Source organism: Toxorhynchites rutilus, chromosome 2 (genome assembly GCF_029784135.1).
Source record: "Toxorhynchites rutilus septentrionalis strain SRP chromosome 2, ASM2978413v1, whole genome shotgun sequence".
Taxonomy (NCBI): domain Eukaryota; kingdom Metazoa; phylum Arthropoda; class Insecta; order Diptera; family Culicidae; genus Toxorhynchites; species Toxorhynchites rutilus.
The window spans coordinates 24,784,641-24,802,135 of record NC_073745.1 but is presented as its reverse complement, the minus strand read 5'-3'; the positions used below and the strand labels follow the sequence as shown (position 1 = coordinate 24,802,135).

The 17,495-nt window shown below is 35.6% G+C and overlaps 1 protein-coding gene across 1 annotated transcript in view; it reads right to left on the bottom strand.

The window, feature by feature from the left end:
• Positions 1 to 4,210: 4,210 nt before the first annotated feature.
• Positions 4,211 to 17,495, bottom strand: part of LOC129765606 (dr1-associated corepressor homolog) — a 100,060-nt gene continuing 86,775 nt past the window's right edge. The window contains exons 2-3 of the mRNA XM_055766018.1: positions 14,625 to 14,907; positions 4,211 to 4,491 (exon numbers count right to left, since the gene is read on the bottom strand). Of these exons, the coding sequence (XP_055621993.1) occupies positions 4,211 to 4,491; positions 14,625 to 14,907 (564 nt within the window). The remainder of the gene's footprint in view (positions 4,492 to 14,624; positions 14,908 to 17,495) is intronic.

Genomic DNA, 17,495 nt, shown 5'->3' with positions numbered 1-17,495 from the left:
CGTGTACGATAAATGTCTTGTTTTCAATACACATTTCTTCTGTTATTTTCAGTTTTTTTGGGTGGAAAAATTGTAATTTGACCTTGAATGGTTGTAATGTTTGTAGGTTTTCTTATAATAATCAATGTGTCAGTATAAATATTTTCATTGATTTCTTCGTCCTCAGTACATTTAGGGGCTAGTAAATATTGGTTACAGTCATATTTTTCCTGTGGTGTACAACTATTCCATAGTGTACCATTTTTGTCAATCAATCTGTACTCTCTTTTCATATTTTCGATAGGTAAAATTCTATAAAGTTGAATTTTATTTATTTCCCTTGGAACTTTGTATATAAAGAGCATATTTCTGTTGTTAGAAGTAATTTTGACTGTTCCAAAGTGAATTATCTCTGAGATTGATAAATTACTCTTATTTTCTATTTTCAATAATTATTTTTTTGTAAATATGTCTGGATATATTATTTCTTGTTTTGCGAATGAAATTGCTTGTGTTATATAAACTAATTCCTGTATCAAATATTCCAGATTGTGGCTCAGCTTGAGATAAAAATATATCATGTTTTTTTCTTGTATAACTTCATCTATTTGTGTCTGTAAGCCATTTATTCTTATCGTCAATTGATCGTTGATTATAACTTGTTTATTTTCTTCTGTTATTATGTTGTTCATTGTATTATTGATGATTCTTAGGTCATTGGCATCAGGTGAACCTGATAGCCATTTCCAAACTTGTCCTAAAATTTCCCATCTTTTGAATCTTGGGGTGTATATTTTGAAAAATAAATCTTTTAATTTTGAAAGTTTATCCTGTAGTTCATAACTAAATGTTGAATTAATACCTCGTGTCATTGTTACGTATTCGTATTCCCCGATTACATGTTTTATTTGTGTAATGTTGATTTGATGGATTAGAATAACTTCACCATTTGAGACGATACATTCCTTTTCTTCATAAAGTAGATACGCCTTATCCTTGACGTCGATTATTTCTATTCCTAGGATGGCGGTTATTAGGAATATCCACGTGAGTTTCACTGAAAGGATTTTGAATTTATTTGTCGTTTATGGATTTTACGGTTATTCGTATCAACTATATATGAGGGGTGATTTTCCTTTACATAATTAATCCTGTATCTGGGTTTATTTTTGTCTATATCGTTTGTTTTTTCCCATATTTCTTGTCCTTGATCTAAATTTGAATATTCTTCTAATACTTTCTTGTACTGCTCTTGTAGTTTTTCTAAGTCCTCTTTTGTCATGTTATTGAACCATAACTCGATCGGTTTATGTCCGGTGACTTTATGAATCGTGTGATTGTATTTTCGATAAGCTTGTGCAATTTCCATTTTACTTGGTTTATTTTCTTTCTTTGTACAGCGTAGAATCTCCCTTACTGTAGAGTGGACTCTCTCTATTTGGCCGTTGGTTTCACTTCTATGCACTGGTGTTGTTGTATGATTAATTCCAAGCTCTCTGAATAGAAGTTGAACTTTTTGTGTTAAGAATAATGATTCGTTGTCTGTCATGATATGTTCAGCTTGAGGAAACTCATTTAACATTTCTATGAAAGCTTCTTCAACATCCTGTGTGTTACGTGTGTTTAGAAATCTGAATGTAACATATTTTGTCAATTTATCAATTACATTCATTATAATGTTGTTGTCAATGAAGACTAAATCAGCATGTAAATCTGTTCCTTTCATTGGTACTGGTGTATTTGTAAGTTTCTCCTGTATTGGATTACGATCATATTTTTGTAGTACACATATTTTACATGTTTTTACATATTTTTCAAATAGTGTCCTCATTTTTGGGAAGTAATAGTGCTCGAGTGCCTGTTGAACATTTTCTCTTGCATTGCGATGAGCGTAATCGTGGATTTCTTTAATTTTTTTCAATTGGTGTTCTTCATCAAATATTTCTTTTACTTCCATTGGTGCGTAGTATATTTTTGTTTTGCTATTAGAGAGATGTTCCTTGTAAGTTTCTTGTAATAATCCAATAATTCTCGTAGGTGCTTTGATTCCAGTTTTTATTCTGTATTGTATGATCATTAAAAATTCTTCCTGTATTTGTTTATCTGTTTTTCCTTCAAAATTCACATAGATGCGTGTTCTGCCATCTTGTGTTGTATACGTAGCTTTTTCACCCTCAATATACACGATTTGTAATTTGTAGACATTAATAGGAGCAGTAGAACTTGGAAAAAAATATTCGTCTGAGTCTTCTGCGCTATGAGCAGTCATTGTATTAACAGAAACTCTACTCAATGCATCTGCGACTTTGTTAGTATTGCCTGGTTTGTATTTTATTTCTATCTTATATGTTTCAATTGTCGATTTCCATCTTCTTAACTTACTGTTATCATTATTTTGTGATATTGTATAAGTTAATGGTTGATGGTCAGTGAAAACAATTATTTTTTGACCATAAATATAATTCCTTAAATTTTTCAAACTCCATTTTATTGCTAATAACTCCTTCTCTATTGTGGAATAATTTTGTTCACTAGAGCTCAATGTTCTACTGATAAATGTTATGGGCTTTTCGCCTTGCTCTGTTTTTTGTGAAAGTACAGCGCCTATAGCAATGTTGCTCGCGTCTGTCGTTAATAAGAATTCTTTCGTATAGTCTGGATATTCTAATGTAGCGTCGTTAGAGATAGCGTTTTTAATTGTTTCGATAGCTTGTCTAGCTTCATGGGTGAGATCTATTCTTGTGTTATTATCTCTTCTGTCGTCAATACCTTTCAAGTAATTGGTTAGTGGTTTGCAAATATGTGCATATCTGTGGATGAATTTTCTGTAATATCCACTAAATCCTAAAAATGCTCTGAGTTCCTTAATTGTCTTTGGTTCGGGATACTCATTTAATGCTTGTAGTTTCTTTGGGTCCGGTCTAATTCCGTCAGTAGAAATAATGTGTCCTAGGAAATTTACTTCTTTCTGTAAAAATTGAGATTTGTCAATTTGAATAGTAACTTTGTGCTCAACCAAAGTTTGGAATATTTTACGTATATTTTGTATATGTTCCTCCAATGTTTTTCCATATATGATGATATCGTCAATATATGCAAAGCATATTCTATTCAGATGTTCGCCCAATATTTGGTTGATTGCGTGTTGAAAGATCGCCGGCGCATTCTTCAAGCCGAACGGCAATCTTAAAAATTCGTATTTCTCAGTTCCTGTGCTAAATGCTGTTTTTTCCAATATCTCTTGTATCTAGTTTAATTTGATGAAACCCATTTTTTAGATCAATAACTGTAAAATATTTTTGTCCTTTCAACTGAGACAATATACTATTTATATCTGGCATTGGAAATTTATATTCGATTGTATTATCGTTTAACTTTCGATAGTCGATGACCATTCTATATTTTTGAATCTGACTGGTATCGATCTTCTTAGGAACGATCCATAACGGGGAATTATATGGTGATTGAGATTTTCTAATGATTCCTTTGTCTAATAGTTCTTGAATTTGTTCTTTAGCTTCGTTTCTCATATTGCGTGGTGGATTATAAGGTCTCGTATAGATAGGAAAATCGTCCTTAGTTCGAATTTTTGCTGGAATGGTTTTCATAGGTTCATTATTATCTTGAAATAATTTGAAATTTTCGCTAATTACTTCTTGCAGTTTATACTTCTCTTCCTCATTTAAATGGGAAGTTTGGATCATATGTATTGCATCAGAGTCATTTTCGTCGTATTTGAGGAATAATTTTGTTTTGGGGAGTATAATAGTGTTATTAACGGTGTTAATAATTGCACCAATTCTTTGTAAGGTTTGAATTCCTATAATCCCGTCATATTTAGTTAAAAGTGGAAGTATATAATATTGCTGATTCTCGTTAACAGAAGGTATAATATTTAAATTTGCAAATTCATTTATAACATTTACACCATTTATGGATTCAACATGAAATCTATTTCGTAGTAGAAATGTTTTATCAACAATTCCTGGTTTGATAAAATTATATTTTGATCCTGTATCAATTAGAAATTTTCTTGTTTTTATTTTTCCTTGAATTTCCAAATATGGAAGGCCTTTTTTATTTAGGGTAAATAGTTGACATGAACTTGCCTCATTTCCGTGTTCCTCGCATTCTTCTATATTATTTATTAGCTGGTTTCTGTTTTCATAATTCACATGTCGTGATCGTGTTGAACGATCGATTTCCATCGGCTCCCCTCTCGGATTATTTCTTAGCTCTCGATCACGCTGAAGTTGTTGCTGGAACTGTTGGTTCTCATGTTGCTGTTGTTGGAATGGTTGGACTTCTCGTTGTTGTTGTAATTGTTGTAAATCTCGCAGTTGATGTGGTTGAAATTCTCGTTGCTCAAAACTTCGTTGTTGTCTTTGAAATGGTTGAAATTCTCGTAGCTCAAAACTGTGTTGTTGTCTTTGAAACGGTTGGAAATCTCGTTGGTGTTGTCGTTGTTGGTATAAAGTACCTTGTTGTTGATACTGAAATCTTTGATCTTGTCTTTGTTGTTGAAAATTGTTATTCGGTTGGTTGGATGATCTTCTTTGATAATTTCTTGCTGGTACTTGTGGAACGTTCGTAATTTCGTTCTTCAATCTTGTGTTAGCTTCCATTGTAATTACATGATGATATGCTTCTTCAAGTGTCTTTGGGTCATACCCAGTAATAATTAATCCATTTATGCCATTTAATCCACGAAGATATGCCGATACAGCTTGCATTTTGTATTGTTCAATTAATGGCTTTGCATTTTGATTGCCGTATTTCAGAATTGTAGAAGATATAAGTTGGTTTAGTCGAGTCGTAATGTATTCATAAAATTCGTGATTACTTTTTCCATGTTGCTCCGCTGTAATAATCTCATATAATAAATGCTCAATTTTCTTTTTTTCACCGAACGCCTCAATAAGTAACTTCTCCATTAGTGAGAAATTTGCTTCGTAATTATTTTTTGCAAGCACTTCCTGTGCAGGTCCAATAATTTTGGATTCTAGTCCAAGCAGAAATGTGTAATAATGACCCTGTTTTTGTTGAGTATCCGAATCCGTTGCAAAAAAAATTTGGTTGATCCTCCTCGCTTTATTCAGCCGATGGTTAAGGAGATTCGGGTTTCCATCGTAGTCGTTTATAGTTTTTAGAAGAGCCAACGGATCCTCGTGCGACACCTAAGCAATGTGCCCCGTCGTGGGGTTTCTAATTTCGAATGGCGCGAAATTAGCTTCCGGCGTTGGGTTAACTTGGTTATTTAGTTGTGTCACTTGTTGTGCTAGGACACTGATTGCTGCGTTCAAACTTTCAAGTGATGGTGGTGTCGACATTTTTTTTCTTTTTGAACTTACTTGTTCCTCTCAGAGTGATGTCGTTGTCGCTTTCGCTGGCTTGCTACTAACGAGACCTTCACCCGGCTTCCGATTGGGATTAGAACAATGCAGTATTTTTTTAATTGCACTGTATCTGGATTGCAGTACCTCCAGATTGCACTTAAATTTTCACACTTTCACTTTCGGGCGCCAATTATCTAGTATTCAAACCAGACTTCATGAGTGACCGTTTTCAACTGATTTTATTGTTCAATTTATTTCTTCGCGCACCCATGGTTAGCGATCGTTGCTTATCTTAGTAAGCTAAACAAAAGATAGCATGCTAACGCGGATTCCGCATTTGTTATTGTTACAGATCGTATTTCGATCTCGGTCTGACCGTTCTATTGCGGATGTTTGTAATGCTTTTATGTTAGCTACCGTAGGGTGGCGTTATATTGATATTCGGTACATTATAATTTGTAAATACAAATCTAAAGATGTATGTGTGTGATATACAGTGTAGGGATTCATATGTATGTGTAATCTATAGGTGTGTGTGTGTGTGTGTGTTCTAACTTGTAAAAGCGTCCATCTTCCGAGCACGGGAGACTTGTTGGAAATTTTGTAAGGACTGTTCACATAATTTGTTTGATTATTTAAAAAAATATGTTTTGAGAAAAATGAATTTCAATTTCAAACATTTTTTTTCAGTACTCTTTTTCTTTAAAAAGTTTTTGGTATTGTAATGTAGATGTGTAATATAGATTTAAACAATTTCCTAGATTTGATCCTTTGACCATAATTTTATAGATATAATAGTTTATGAGTTTAAAATTTTTGTAAAAAATAAAGACAACTTTTGTTGACCCTTTTCAAAAAGTAGTCTTATTCTTTTTTCTAAGAATTTCAATTGAATATTAAATTGCTTAAATTACCTAAATGATCATTATCTTTCATCCACAATGTTTCTTTGGGATCTGAGATGCTGCTGCCAATGGTCGGTCGAGTTGGCATATTCATCAATAGGAAAATTAGAAAAATTGGCGCAAACTTATTTAGAACGAACGCTTATTTAGTTCTTTTCTTCCTTTTATTTTCTACCAATATTTGTTCTGCTTTTGAACCCACAGTCCATTGGAAATTTATGCAATATTACATTAAGTTTGTTTTTATTTTTTTTTTTGAAAAGAAGATAAATTCAGCGGTTCATCTTTTCACTTCAATCAAAATAATGTTATTTTTTCTCCTGTTCAATATGATTCCTGTTTATATGGCTTGAAATAATTATTGGTAAGAATAAGCGGGACGAGAAGATGATATTCATAAATAATGGTGTAATCAAACCAAAACCATGCGATCGCATTCGACATAATGCATCGGTTGTGTAAATCGGTATAATAACATCAGCAAATTGTATTCCCTTCGTTCGTGCTGATTCCAGAAAGCCTTTGTTAGAGAATTTTATTTGGATACAGGATCGTAACCCTCCCCACCGATATTCTATGGAATCAGCATGGTTCATTATTTTCGGGCGTTGGGTACGACCCTAATGATCTCTTGCCAGTGCCGAAAACGTTCGTGACAATCGTTCGCACGAGAGGACAATTTGCTTTGTACCGTTTGTACGAAGCCGTTCCACATTCTACTATTGCCACAACAGCCAAAGCACATAATAAAGTCTGGTGCGGAGGCAAAATCACATTCCCGTTCCCTTTTTTTTCTTTCTTGTTTTCAATACATGTTGAGCAAGTTAGAAACTCCGTCGCAGTCGCAGGATGAAGTTTCGCGTTTGATCGTGTGAAAAGGGGGCAAACCGCCCCGGCTTCGGTAGTTTCTTTTCGTAAATATCTCGGAAAAGAATTTTCACGAGCGCATATCTAGCCCAAAATGGAGCCGAGCTAAAAGAACACAACTTCTGTTATTCACTGCTCGCTTCAACTTTTCGCATCTCCTCTGGTCTTTATCCTTCCGTAAGCTTTCGGTGGGTGGTGGCGGGTGCTGGGGTACTTGTTCAGACATCTCTTCAATGCAAATTTTCCCCTCACCGTTAACTGGGAAAATTCCAGCTTCAGAGCTGAGGGTCGATGTATTGAATTCGTTGCTGTTGGCTTACTTTTTGTATCCCAACAAGCTTTGAGGAAAACAAACCATAAGAAAGGGCATCATTCGCTCCTGGAAAATCACGTTTCGTTTTGGAAGCAGGAACATTTTTTGCTTTCTTTATTATTTTTTCCCCTTTTTGTGTGTTATGCCTCTCGTTGCTGAATCACGTTTGAAGCGAGCTTCACATCCCCGCTTGCGAGGCGGCAACTGCAACGAACACACAAAACACGTGCATAACGAGACGGATTTTTCTTCCCCCGCGCCCATCTTTCGGAAACACAAATCAACGGGTGTTGTTTAGGAAATCGTGAAATATGTTGCTGCAGGAGAATCGAATCCAGGCCAACCATCGGAGCTCAAGAAGCTCAATTTTCTCCGAGCGTTGGCGATTATGTGGTTTTTTTTTCTCCTTCTCGTGTGCCTTCAACAACACTTCCTGTGATAATGCATTACCTCCATTATCGACGGGGAATAGGAAAGTATTGTTGACAGCTTGTATAGGAGAACTCGGTTGGTGGCGTAGCGAGTTTGGTGTATTTTTTGCGCAGTTAAATTATCAATCAAAATTTCCCCCATGACAGCGGATTATACATGACAGCAATACAAACCGTCAGCGGCAGCATTCGAAATCGGCACAAAGAATGACTGCATCTGTTAAATTTTCTATATAGCCCAATCAAATGTCGGATTGTAATGATTTTTCATTTTGATGGACTCATAAAAACCGTGCCATTCCATCTGTCAATCCGATCGCCTACTTACACGGATAGGGTATTATCAGACATTGTTAAAATTGACAACTTCGACGTGTGCGGCGCTCACTCCCGCAAATAGAATCGTGATTGCCATATCGGATGTAATTTATCGACAAATTCTGCCTCCCACGCAGCATCATACAGCATTGGATTGACGGGAACTGTCCGGAACTATTGCTGTGGCAGCGGTGGGCATGTGAGAGATATGATATTATAGCCGCAAACTAGTGCCAGGGATGCGATCGATCGCATCACTGGGTGGAACTGAGCTCCATGCGATATGTGCGAATAGGGGAATGGGCATCTCACTTTGGGTGGTGGATATATACCGTAGGTGTAACTTCTGCGCTCAACTGTCCAAAGTTATTGGCCGCTTTGAGAGATTGAAATACGATTCATTTAGACTTTCTCGAATTTGAGCATTTTAAATAAGAATAAAATATGCAAAAGAAACTTTCAAAGAACGAATTGTTGGGAATTATTGAGGCCTTGGGAAAAAAAAAACATTTTGTTTATTATTTGGAAATTAATGCTAAAATATGAATAACTCGAAAACCAATCTATTTTCCTTCATATTTTGATTGTGAAACCTCAAAGCAATTATTGGTTACATTCGATGAATGGAGAAATTTCAGGGGAAAAAATCTCTAACCTTTGGTACATTTGTCATATTCGAACTATGTCAAAAATTTATATTTCGATGATGTAATATTATTCTATTATGATGTATTCAAAATCAGGAAGTTTATGTCCTGAATTATGTATGTTGGACATTTTTGAATAGAGTTCAAAAATACCCCCTCTTCGTAAGTTACTTCGTTATTTTCAGCAGCAACAATGTTTTTTCCCAAAATATGTGTGATTTTAATTGACAGCAAAACGATTGGACGAAAAGTTTACGTTTTCGATTCATTTACTTTTACAGGCTCAATTACATGGGTTTTAAGGAGCCAAACTCTTAACTATATTGCAAGAACAGTTCACATGATATAGAGTAAAATACAAAGAAAAATTATTCACAAAAAAAAAAACTCTGCACTATGTAGGTGAAATAAAAATCATGTCTAAAATTTTACAATAACAGATGAATATTTATACAAGATTTGTGCAGAAAAAAAAGCTTTTCTGTGGATTGTTTTTTCTCCTGGAATAGCTATAAGATGGCTAGAAGGTCATGTAATTTTCAATCTAGTTTTACGATCTTGGAACATGAAAGTTTTGAAGATTTATGGAAAAAATTAAAATGTATAAATTTGATTATTATGCGCGATGTTATTTATGCAGCAGTGCGTGGATTTTTTTTCTGTGCATTTGTCTACTTTTTATTAGAAGGACCAGAAATTCTTATGCGAGAAGTCTTGCACCGTTTCATTTATCGTGGGCTACACTCTTCCGGGTTTTGATCTATTTTACTGTAACGGAAATATTACAGCAAAATAGGCAGATTTAGTTCATACTTACAGTGTACATTACAGTGCCGAAAAAACTGACCTTCAGATTTTCGAACGGGACTTCCTGCAAAATGGGGATTCCCGCGGAGAAATATTGTATGCGAAATTTCGGTTCAACCAGATTTGGCGTTTTTTTGAGTATTTTGAAACCATATAATCCCTCCCTTGGTGATGTTCGACTTTTTTATTATAAGCAGTAAATCTCGACATTTCATTGCAATTTTAAGACTTTTAGCATTTTTTTAAAACCCTGGTTTAATCTGATTTTTGGTTTTCAAAAAAACTCAAACTTTTTGACACTAGTAAATAATGTCCGATTGAGCTAAAATTTTGCATAGGGTATTTTTTTCACGGGAATCAACATTTTGCAGGGCATTCCGTTCGAAAATTCGAGATAACCATTTACAGTGTACATTAGGGTGCCAATGAAAATGGTCATCTCTAATTTCAAAAAAAATTAACCCATAAAAATGTTCATCACCTCGAAAAAACATCCGTCGAGATTTACTGTTATCTCGAAAAAAAAATTTGTTAAAACAAAATTTTTTTTTGGTACTTAGTCGTTCTTCCGTCTGAAAAGTCGATTTTTGACAACAAAATTGAGATAACTGTAAATCTCAACGTGTCATGCAATTTCAAGACATTTGGCATCAATTTTTTTTTGAAAACCCCGATTTCCGGTGATTTTTCTGTTTTGTAAAAACTCAAATTTTAACGTCTGCAACCAGAATTGCCAACCTTCCTGATTTTTCAGGATTTCCCAGACTTTTTAGCACGCTCCCTGATATCCTGACGAACACTCAATTTATCCTGATTTTTCTGAAATGGTCCTGATTTTTGTACTTTTTACATTATTCGTAATCAATATACTGGCCAAAAGCTTTCTGTCATTATAGTTCTCCGGTTCGCACTTGTATATACACTCGACAAAAAAAAATAGAGGAACAGAGTGCGAAGTCGGAAATTTTAAGTGATTTTTGACATGCTGTATCTTCGTGAAAAATCAACGTATAGCGATGGGATGCACATCATTTTGAAGCTACATTTTTCTGGTATTAGAATATTTTACGTACATATTTTTTTATCTTGGTGTGTGTAGATGTAGTAGGCAATAATATCGGGAAGAAATGAAAAATGAATTTACCTTTGTTTTTTCCAGAAAATTCTGGACTAACACAATTTTTTGCCAACCAACTCAACAGCAAATCCATATAACCTAATCAATCAGCTTTTTTTTTTGATTCCAAGAACGTTCCTGTAGGACCTTCCCACACCGAGATATTTTAGTTTGAATGAAAAATTATCGCTTCGTCTTTGATGATGAATAATTCAATAAACAACCATTACACCGCACATCGAAAGGCAGTTTTGGAAACTCCAATAAATTCTTCACAAGGATATTTTGTTACTTTGACGAAAAAAAAGTTATTTAAATTTTTTGCATTGATTTAAAATAAGGGTCAAAAACAGGATTTTCATAGTGCTTTACAAAATCGACTGTAGTTCTGCAGATATCACAGTAAGTTCTAATGTTTCCAGGCAAATTTTTAGCCTAGTGTATTCCCTAAACATCTGTGAACGTTTCATATTGATATGTTCAACCCTTTTTTTCTAGCCGATTTTTCAAAGTTTGGAATAAATTAGAGGAGCATTTAATCGCAATCGTATCAGAAGTACAAACCTGCGCGACTCTCAGAACAAACGATTCGTAACATTCGTTTTCATGAGTTTGTAGGTACAAATATTGTAAGGAGTGATAATACTCACACATATTCATACGCATTTCCACACATGCACGCACTCCTTACCCACAAACTTATAAAGACAAAAGTTACGAATCATTCATTGTGAGAGTCGCGTATGATTTTATACATCTGGTACGAATTGCGATTAAATGCACCTCTAATTTATTCCAAACTTTGAAAAATCGGCAGGAAAAAAATATGGATTTGCTGTTGAGTTGGTTGGCAAAAAATTGTGTTAGTCCAGAATATTCTTGAAAAAACAAAGAAAAATTGATTTTTCATTTCTTCCCGATATTGTTGCCCACTACACCTACACAAATCAAGATAAAAATATGTACGAAAAATACTCTAATACCTAAAAGTTTTAGCTTCAAAATGATGTGTATCCCATCGATATGTGTTCAATTCTCACGAAGTTACAGCATGCCAAAAATCACTTTAAATTTGTGACTTCGCATTCTGTTCCCCTATTTTTTTTGTCGAGTGTATCTTAAATAAAGTTAAATTCTCTAGACGCAAAGTTGTACTTAACTTTTTTTTATCTCTAGCCTCAATTGTTTCGTGACTTTCCAAAACAGTGCCAGAAAATGTCATGAGACCAGATTGTCTGACGAATTTATGAAATTACAACGAGATTAAGTTTGAGGAACAACATTGCTTCATTGAGGATAAGAGTGTAAAATTGTTCAAGAGAAAATTTTTGAATCCACAGTCAATATAAGAAGATTTTATACATATGTTGTTTGTCTGATTCAAAGTAGAATCAAGTTTAATTATGGGACTATGGTAAATATATTTATTACCGTACTAAATATCATAAAAATTGGGAAAAATTCAACAAGTCTTCCACTGCTGCAAGTTTTCCGGAAAAACTATAAACGATAAAAAAAAGTCAGGCCAAACACTAGTATTTCCGCTTATGCGATTTACATATCCGGTCTTCGCCCGAAGGAAGATATACTCTGTTTCTGGTGGGATTTGGAATGGATTCTGTATTATGAGCTACTACCAAGCAACCTGTTTATCACATTTATGGCTCGCAGCAGTTTTCAACGAGGAAGCAAACATGTTCTGGGAGGATATAATATTTAAACTTTGTGAAAGATGACGAAAGATTGTGAAACATAACTATGGATATAATATTAATTTATAATGCTTTGATTGAAAATGATGTTTTTGTTTTCCCGAAAATCGACATTAACTTTTCGGACAAACCAATATGAGCTTTCCTGATTTCTATTTTCATCCCTGATTTTTTAAAATTATAGTTGGCAACTCTGTCTGCAAAACTAATAAATGAAGTTCGAATGAGCTTATATTTTGCACAGAGTATATTATCGTGCAAATCAACATTTCGCAGCAAATTCAGGATGAAAAATCGAGATAATTATTTTTATTGGTACCGTCATCCGGGGGCAAATTGACCACCGGGATGAAATTGATCAAACGTATTACAAACATAAATGTTCAGAGGTATTATGCATTTTAATTTTAAACATTTTTAATCTGACATGTTCAATGATTATCTGAAGGTTATTTTTGTCAATGGCTCTCAACGAATCACTTATTAAATTGCATTAAAAATTAATATTTTTCTGAATAGTATTTTCGTTTCCAGTTTTAACTATTGTAAAGAAATATATTTTCAACACATCAAAACAATATTTATAGACGCCAAACATATTAATTCACTTGTAGCCGATACATGATGAGTTGAATGAGTAACTAAAAAACTATTTTACAAAAAAGCACCTAGAATGACCAGAACCGAATCTCATAATGCGACATATTGAACGTCTTGGTTTGTCAAAACTAGCATTGGTGACCATTTCAAGGATTTTTGGCCACATTAGGATAATACGAATGGTCTCCGTATGACCTGCAGATCAGTGTTTTAATCGAGTGGATTCAAATAGGCTTTTGTATCCTCAAACTCTTGAATTATCATATAAATGACCACAGGTGAAGACAAAAATATGATTTTCTATAAATTTTTGTGCATATGACACTAGAAAATCCTGTAAAACATAGATTGATAAATTTCACCCCGAAACTACATTTTGAATTTTTACGCTAAAAATTTTCCAAATCAACGCTTAAAGATTTTTTATGAACAAAACTTCCATAACGTTTTGTGCCCTTAGCACCAGTACTGATTTTAAAAATAATTGGGTATACACCTAACAAAAACTTTCGGAAATATTCACATTCACAATATTTTCATGAAAATTGTGATCAATTTGCCCCCGGTTTACGGTACTCAAAACCATACGTTTCGTCTCGTATTCCGAAAAGTAAAAGTCCCAGAGTGTCGATTTTTGACGAAAAATGGTTTTTCGAGATGACACTAGATCTCGACGTTTCACACAATTTTAAGACATTTGACATAAAACAAATTTTGAAAACCCCGATTTCCTTTACTCCCCCTTGGGTGATTTTTCGATTTTCAAAAAACTCAAACTTTGACCGCTTTGCGCCACAGTTCCTTAAGTCCGATTGAGCTGATATTTGGCATTGGATGTTTTTAGGAGGTGGTGAACATTTTGTATAGGGTAACTTTTTGAAATTTTAGGATCGATTTTTCCCCATGCATTTATTGGCACCCTAATGTACAATGATCATGTACGAATGCCTTATAACCAAAATTGTTCATTTATAGCTTCAGAACTCGATGAGTTGTGATTTTATTCACGTCGAAGCCACGTTCCTCATTTCACCTCGACAATTCGAAAAAGGAAGTCAAATTATCTACCGGCGGCATTCAAGGGGAATGAGCGAGGAAACGAATATTTTTGAGACCAGCTCATAGTACGAAAAAATACGAAAAAAGCATACGGAAGCATACGAGCGTAATTTAATCCTCATAACTACGCAATCAACTATCCGACGAAACTGCTCTTCATTAACGAAAATCCCGGGGCTTTCGCTAGTGGGCAACTCTCCGTCAGTACCAAAGGCTAGCTCGGCTCCGAAGTGTAGGGGGGTCATACTGATGAATGGAATTTAATTTCTTCCCATTTTAGTTGCTCTATTATGTAATGTATTATACCGTTCCGTCCGAAGACATCGTCCACTCCCGCGTGGGATGAATGGCCGGGGGTTGGTAGGAAAAGCGCACAACAAGAAAACACACTTCAACTATGCATCTTGGAAGGAAGGATGGTCCTCATTCTCTCTCTCTCGCTCTATATCTTTATCTTTGTGCCGGTCGAAAAATCCTTCTGATCCTTGTGATGCTTTCCCACTGGCACCGTTTCCAGCAGGAGCACCGCTCACCGTCCATCTGAATCTGCACGCTCCGATAGATCCTGGCGAGTCGTTTCAGCTCTATTTTTGCTGCTGTCGGTTTCCTGATTGAAGTGGATCGCTGTCGTCTTCTGGTGGCGCTTTTGGCCGCTGCGCTTTCGAAGGAACAGGATTTTCTTCGCCGGCTCGAGTAGTTGTCCGCTCCGAAGACTTCAACTTCAACTGTCCAGTATTTGGTTAGTGCTAAATCTCTGTACAATTTCTCCGTTTGCTCATCTGTCGGTTCGGCCTGGTGGGGCAGGACCCGGTTCCCCTGTCGAACCGGGGCGTCTCAATATGTATGTTTAAGTGATTATCGTGTTTTGAATGGAGCACGGGCAAATAATACCGAATGGAGTTTTAAAGGGTCTTTTCTCTTCGTTTGAGATCTAAGGCGAACGGAGGCTGCCAATCCACGACACTTTTGCGACGGAGGAAAGAAGGTCTCCCGGAACCGGTATGAGCATCGTCTTTTTTTTTAAATCGCTCTTTGAAATCTTGGAAATGCAGTTAATAGCTTTTCTTTCGCTGTTGAGGAACTGTTGCCCGGTCAGTGCTTTCTGCCGCGGGTTCAATTGTTAAATTTTGATCTTTCATAATGTCTGATAAATTTTACATTTGTTACATCTTTTTTATTTCTTATTTCTTACATATGTTACTTCTAAAATGCATATAACAGGACAGAGTTCGAGTGAACGAATTCTGGGGTATGTAAATGAATCACAATCTAAAATACGCTACTCCACAGCAAATGCAACAAAAATGGGGAATAAGGGTTAGTCCCATATAGGATTTAACACTCCTTTCAGCGTTCATAAAAACAAAAACAAAAATCAATATAGAAATAGGCGAAAAGTTAGGTCTAAGAACTCCAATTTACATTTCACCCAAATTTGCCGAATATTCAGGAAATATTTCTCGTCACGCCTTTCCTGCAATTTGCTGCTGCCTTAAAACGCATGAACCATAGATGCCACTTTGAGTGCGCTTATTTTTTTTTTTTTTGCTTTCGGTTGTTTTGAATTTAGCGCGTCATTGGCGTACTCCGAGGAAGTAACATCTTCATGCAAACAGATCACGTACCATCCGGATTTGGTTGGTAATAATTCAAAACTTTTCCGTAAATCACTTCCCTTTCATCCGCTTCCGTTCGCTCGTTCGAGAACGTATTCTTTTGCATGAGTTTGCAATGCCGTTTGAAATAGGCGAGGCTGATAATAGCCCGATGTGGAGTAAATTGTGCCCTTCTCTTGTGAAATTGCAGACAACGTATTTACTGACGACTTTTACATTTCTAACAGTCAACAGGGAAAGGGATTGAGCAATCTGGTGTGTTATTACTTCCTTGCTGAGTTTTCCTTTTTGTGCGATGATTTTCTGAATACGTTGTGTTTTTAGGGATTCATCAATCTGCGTTTTTTTTTTGCTGTTGAGAACAGTACAGTCGCTTACCCATTGAGTTGAAAGCAAGTGCCCTGCTCTGCATTTCTCATCAGCCATCAACGATAATACACGTTATTCAAAGATCCCAGTACTGCTGGTGGTGGAATCCCCTGAACAAATTTTCCCCACGATGCCGCAAATCTATTTTTCGTGTCAACCGAGAGTTGCTGGGCAAATATTTGGACTCGATGCTTTTTGCCACGAACAAGTTTTTTTCCCCACATTCACACACACACACACACACACACACACACTGGCTAGGTAGGGGCAAGAAAAAATCTCTAGCTGCATCAGAGAAATGCAATTTCAGCGTCTGTTCCTCCCCTCCAATCATCGGCGGAATGTTACGGATAAGTCAAGATGCAGAAAGGAAGGGGTTGAAGAACTGCCGAGAATGGCGCGTTTTCATTGAAGACTCCCATCGGGCTCGGATCGGAAAAAGCAGCTCTGAGAATTGAGCCAGATGGATATATGTGTGTGTGTGTGTGTGTTTGTGTTCGATGAACAGAAAAACTTCGATAGTCGGCAGAGGTTGATCCTCCCGTGCGACCTCTCGATAGTTTCCAATCAATCTGAAGGGAGAGACATGAATTCCAGTCAACACTGCGCTTCGATTGTATGGTGGTACAATGTGAGTTTCAATTTGATTTCAAGATACAGATTCTATCAGATTCTACCAAATTTATCTATTTCTTTAAACATCATTCCTACAAAGTTAATGCTATTGTCAAATATTATCGTGTCGTCAAAATACAACGTTAGTTGCGTCGTTACTAAAATGAAACACATCAAATAATTGAAACGCTATTAGAGTATTCGTTTGACATCCGGATTTGTTCGTTCCAAATTAAATAACAATTGCTGGGGTGGAATCTGGAGGAAGGAACTGGGATGGAAGCTGTTTCATTAAATTGCGTAATGTATCCAATTTTTGATTTTTAAAAATTGGAAAGATTTTCAATTCACAACAAAATATTTATGCAGAAACAGTCGATCATTGTGCACAGAAGCTACTGCTTGTGGCCTGTAATCATTCTCAGCTACCATTTGAAAACACAATTTTAGCTTGATACATGGTTGAAGATAATACTCCCATTTTGTTTGCGAAACCTCGGAAGGAGAGGTTGAGGCTTCGATCGAAAACGTAGGCCACTGTTTTCGTCGTCGCTTTGGCTTTCGGATTTCTTTTTCCCTCCGATCTCGGATTTCCCGTTGCCGGCAAATCTTCCTCGATCACTTTCATTGCGTAGTTTTTTTTAGTTTATTGTTTTTTGATTCTTGGATATCAGGTTTAGGAAATTCCAATTTAGAATTTAGAATTTTTAAATTTTATTTGAATAATCTATTTTTCTTTTCGACTTTTGACGTAGGACTACGTCTAACCGGAAGATATAGGGGGTGAAATGGAAATCTAGGCAC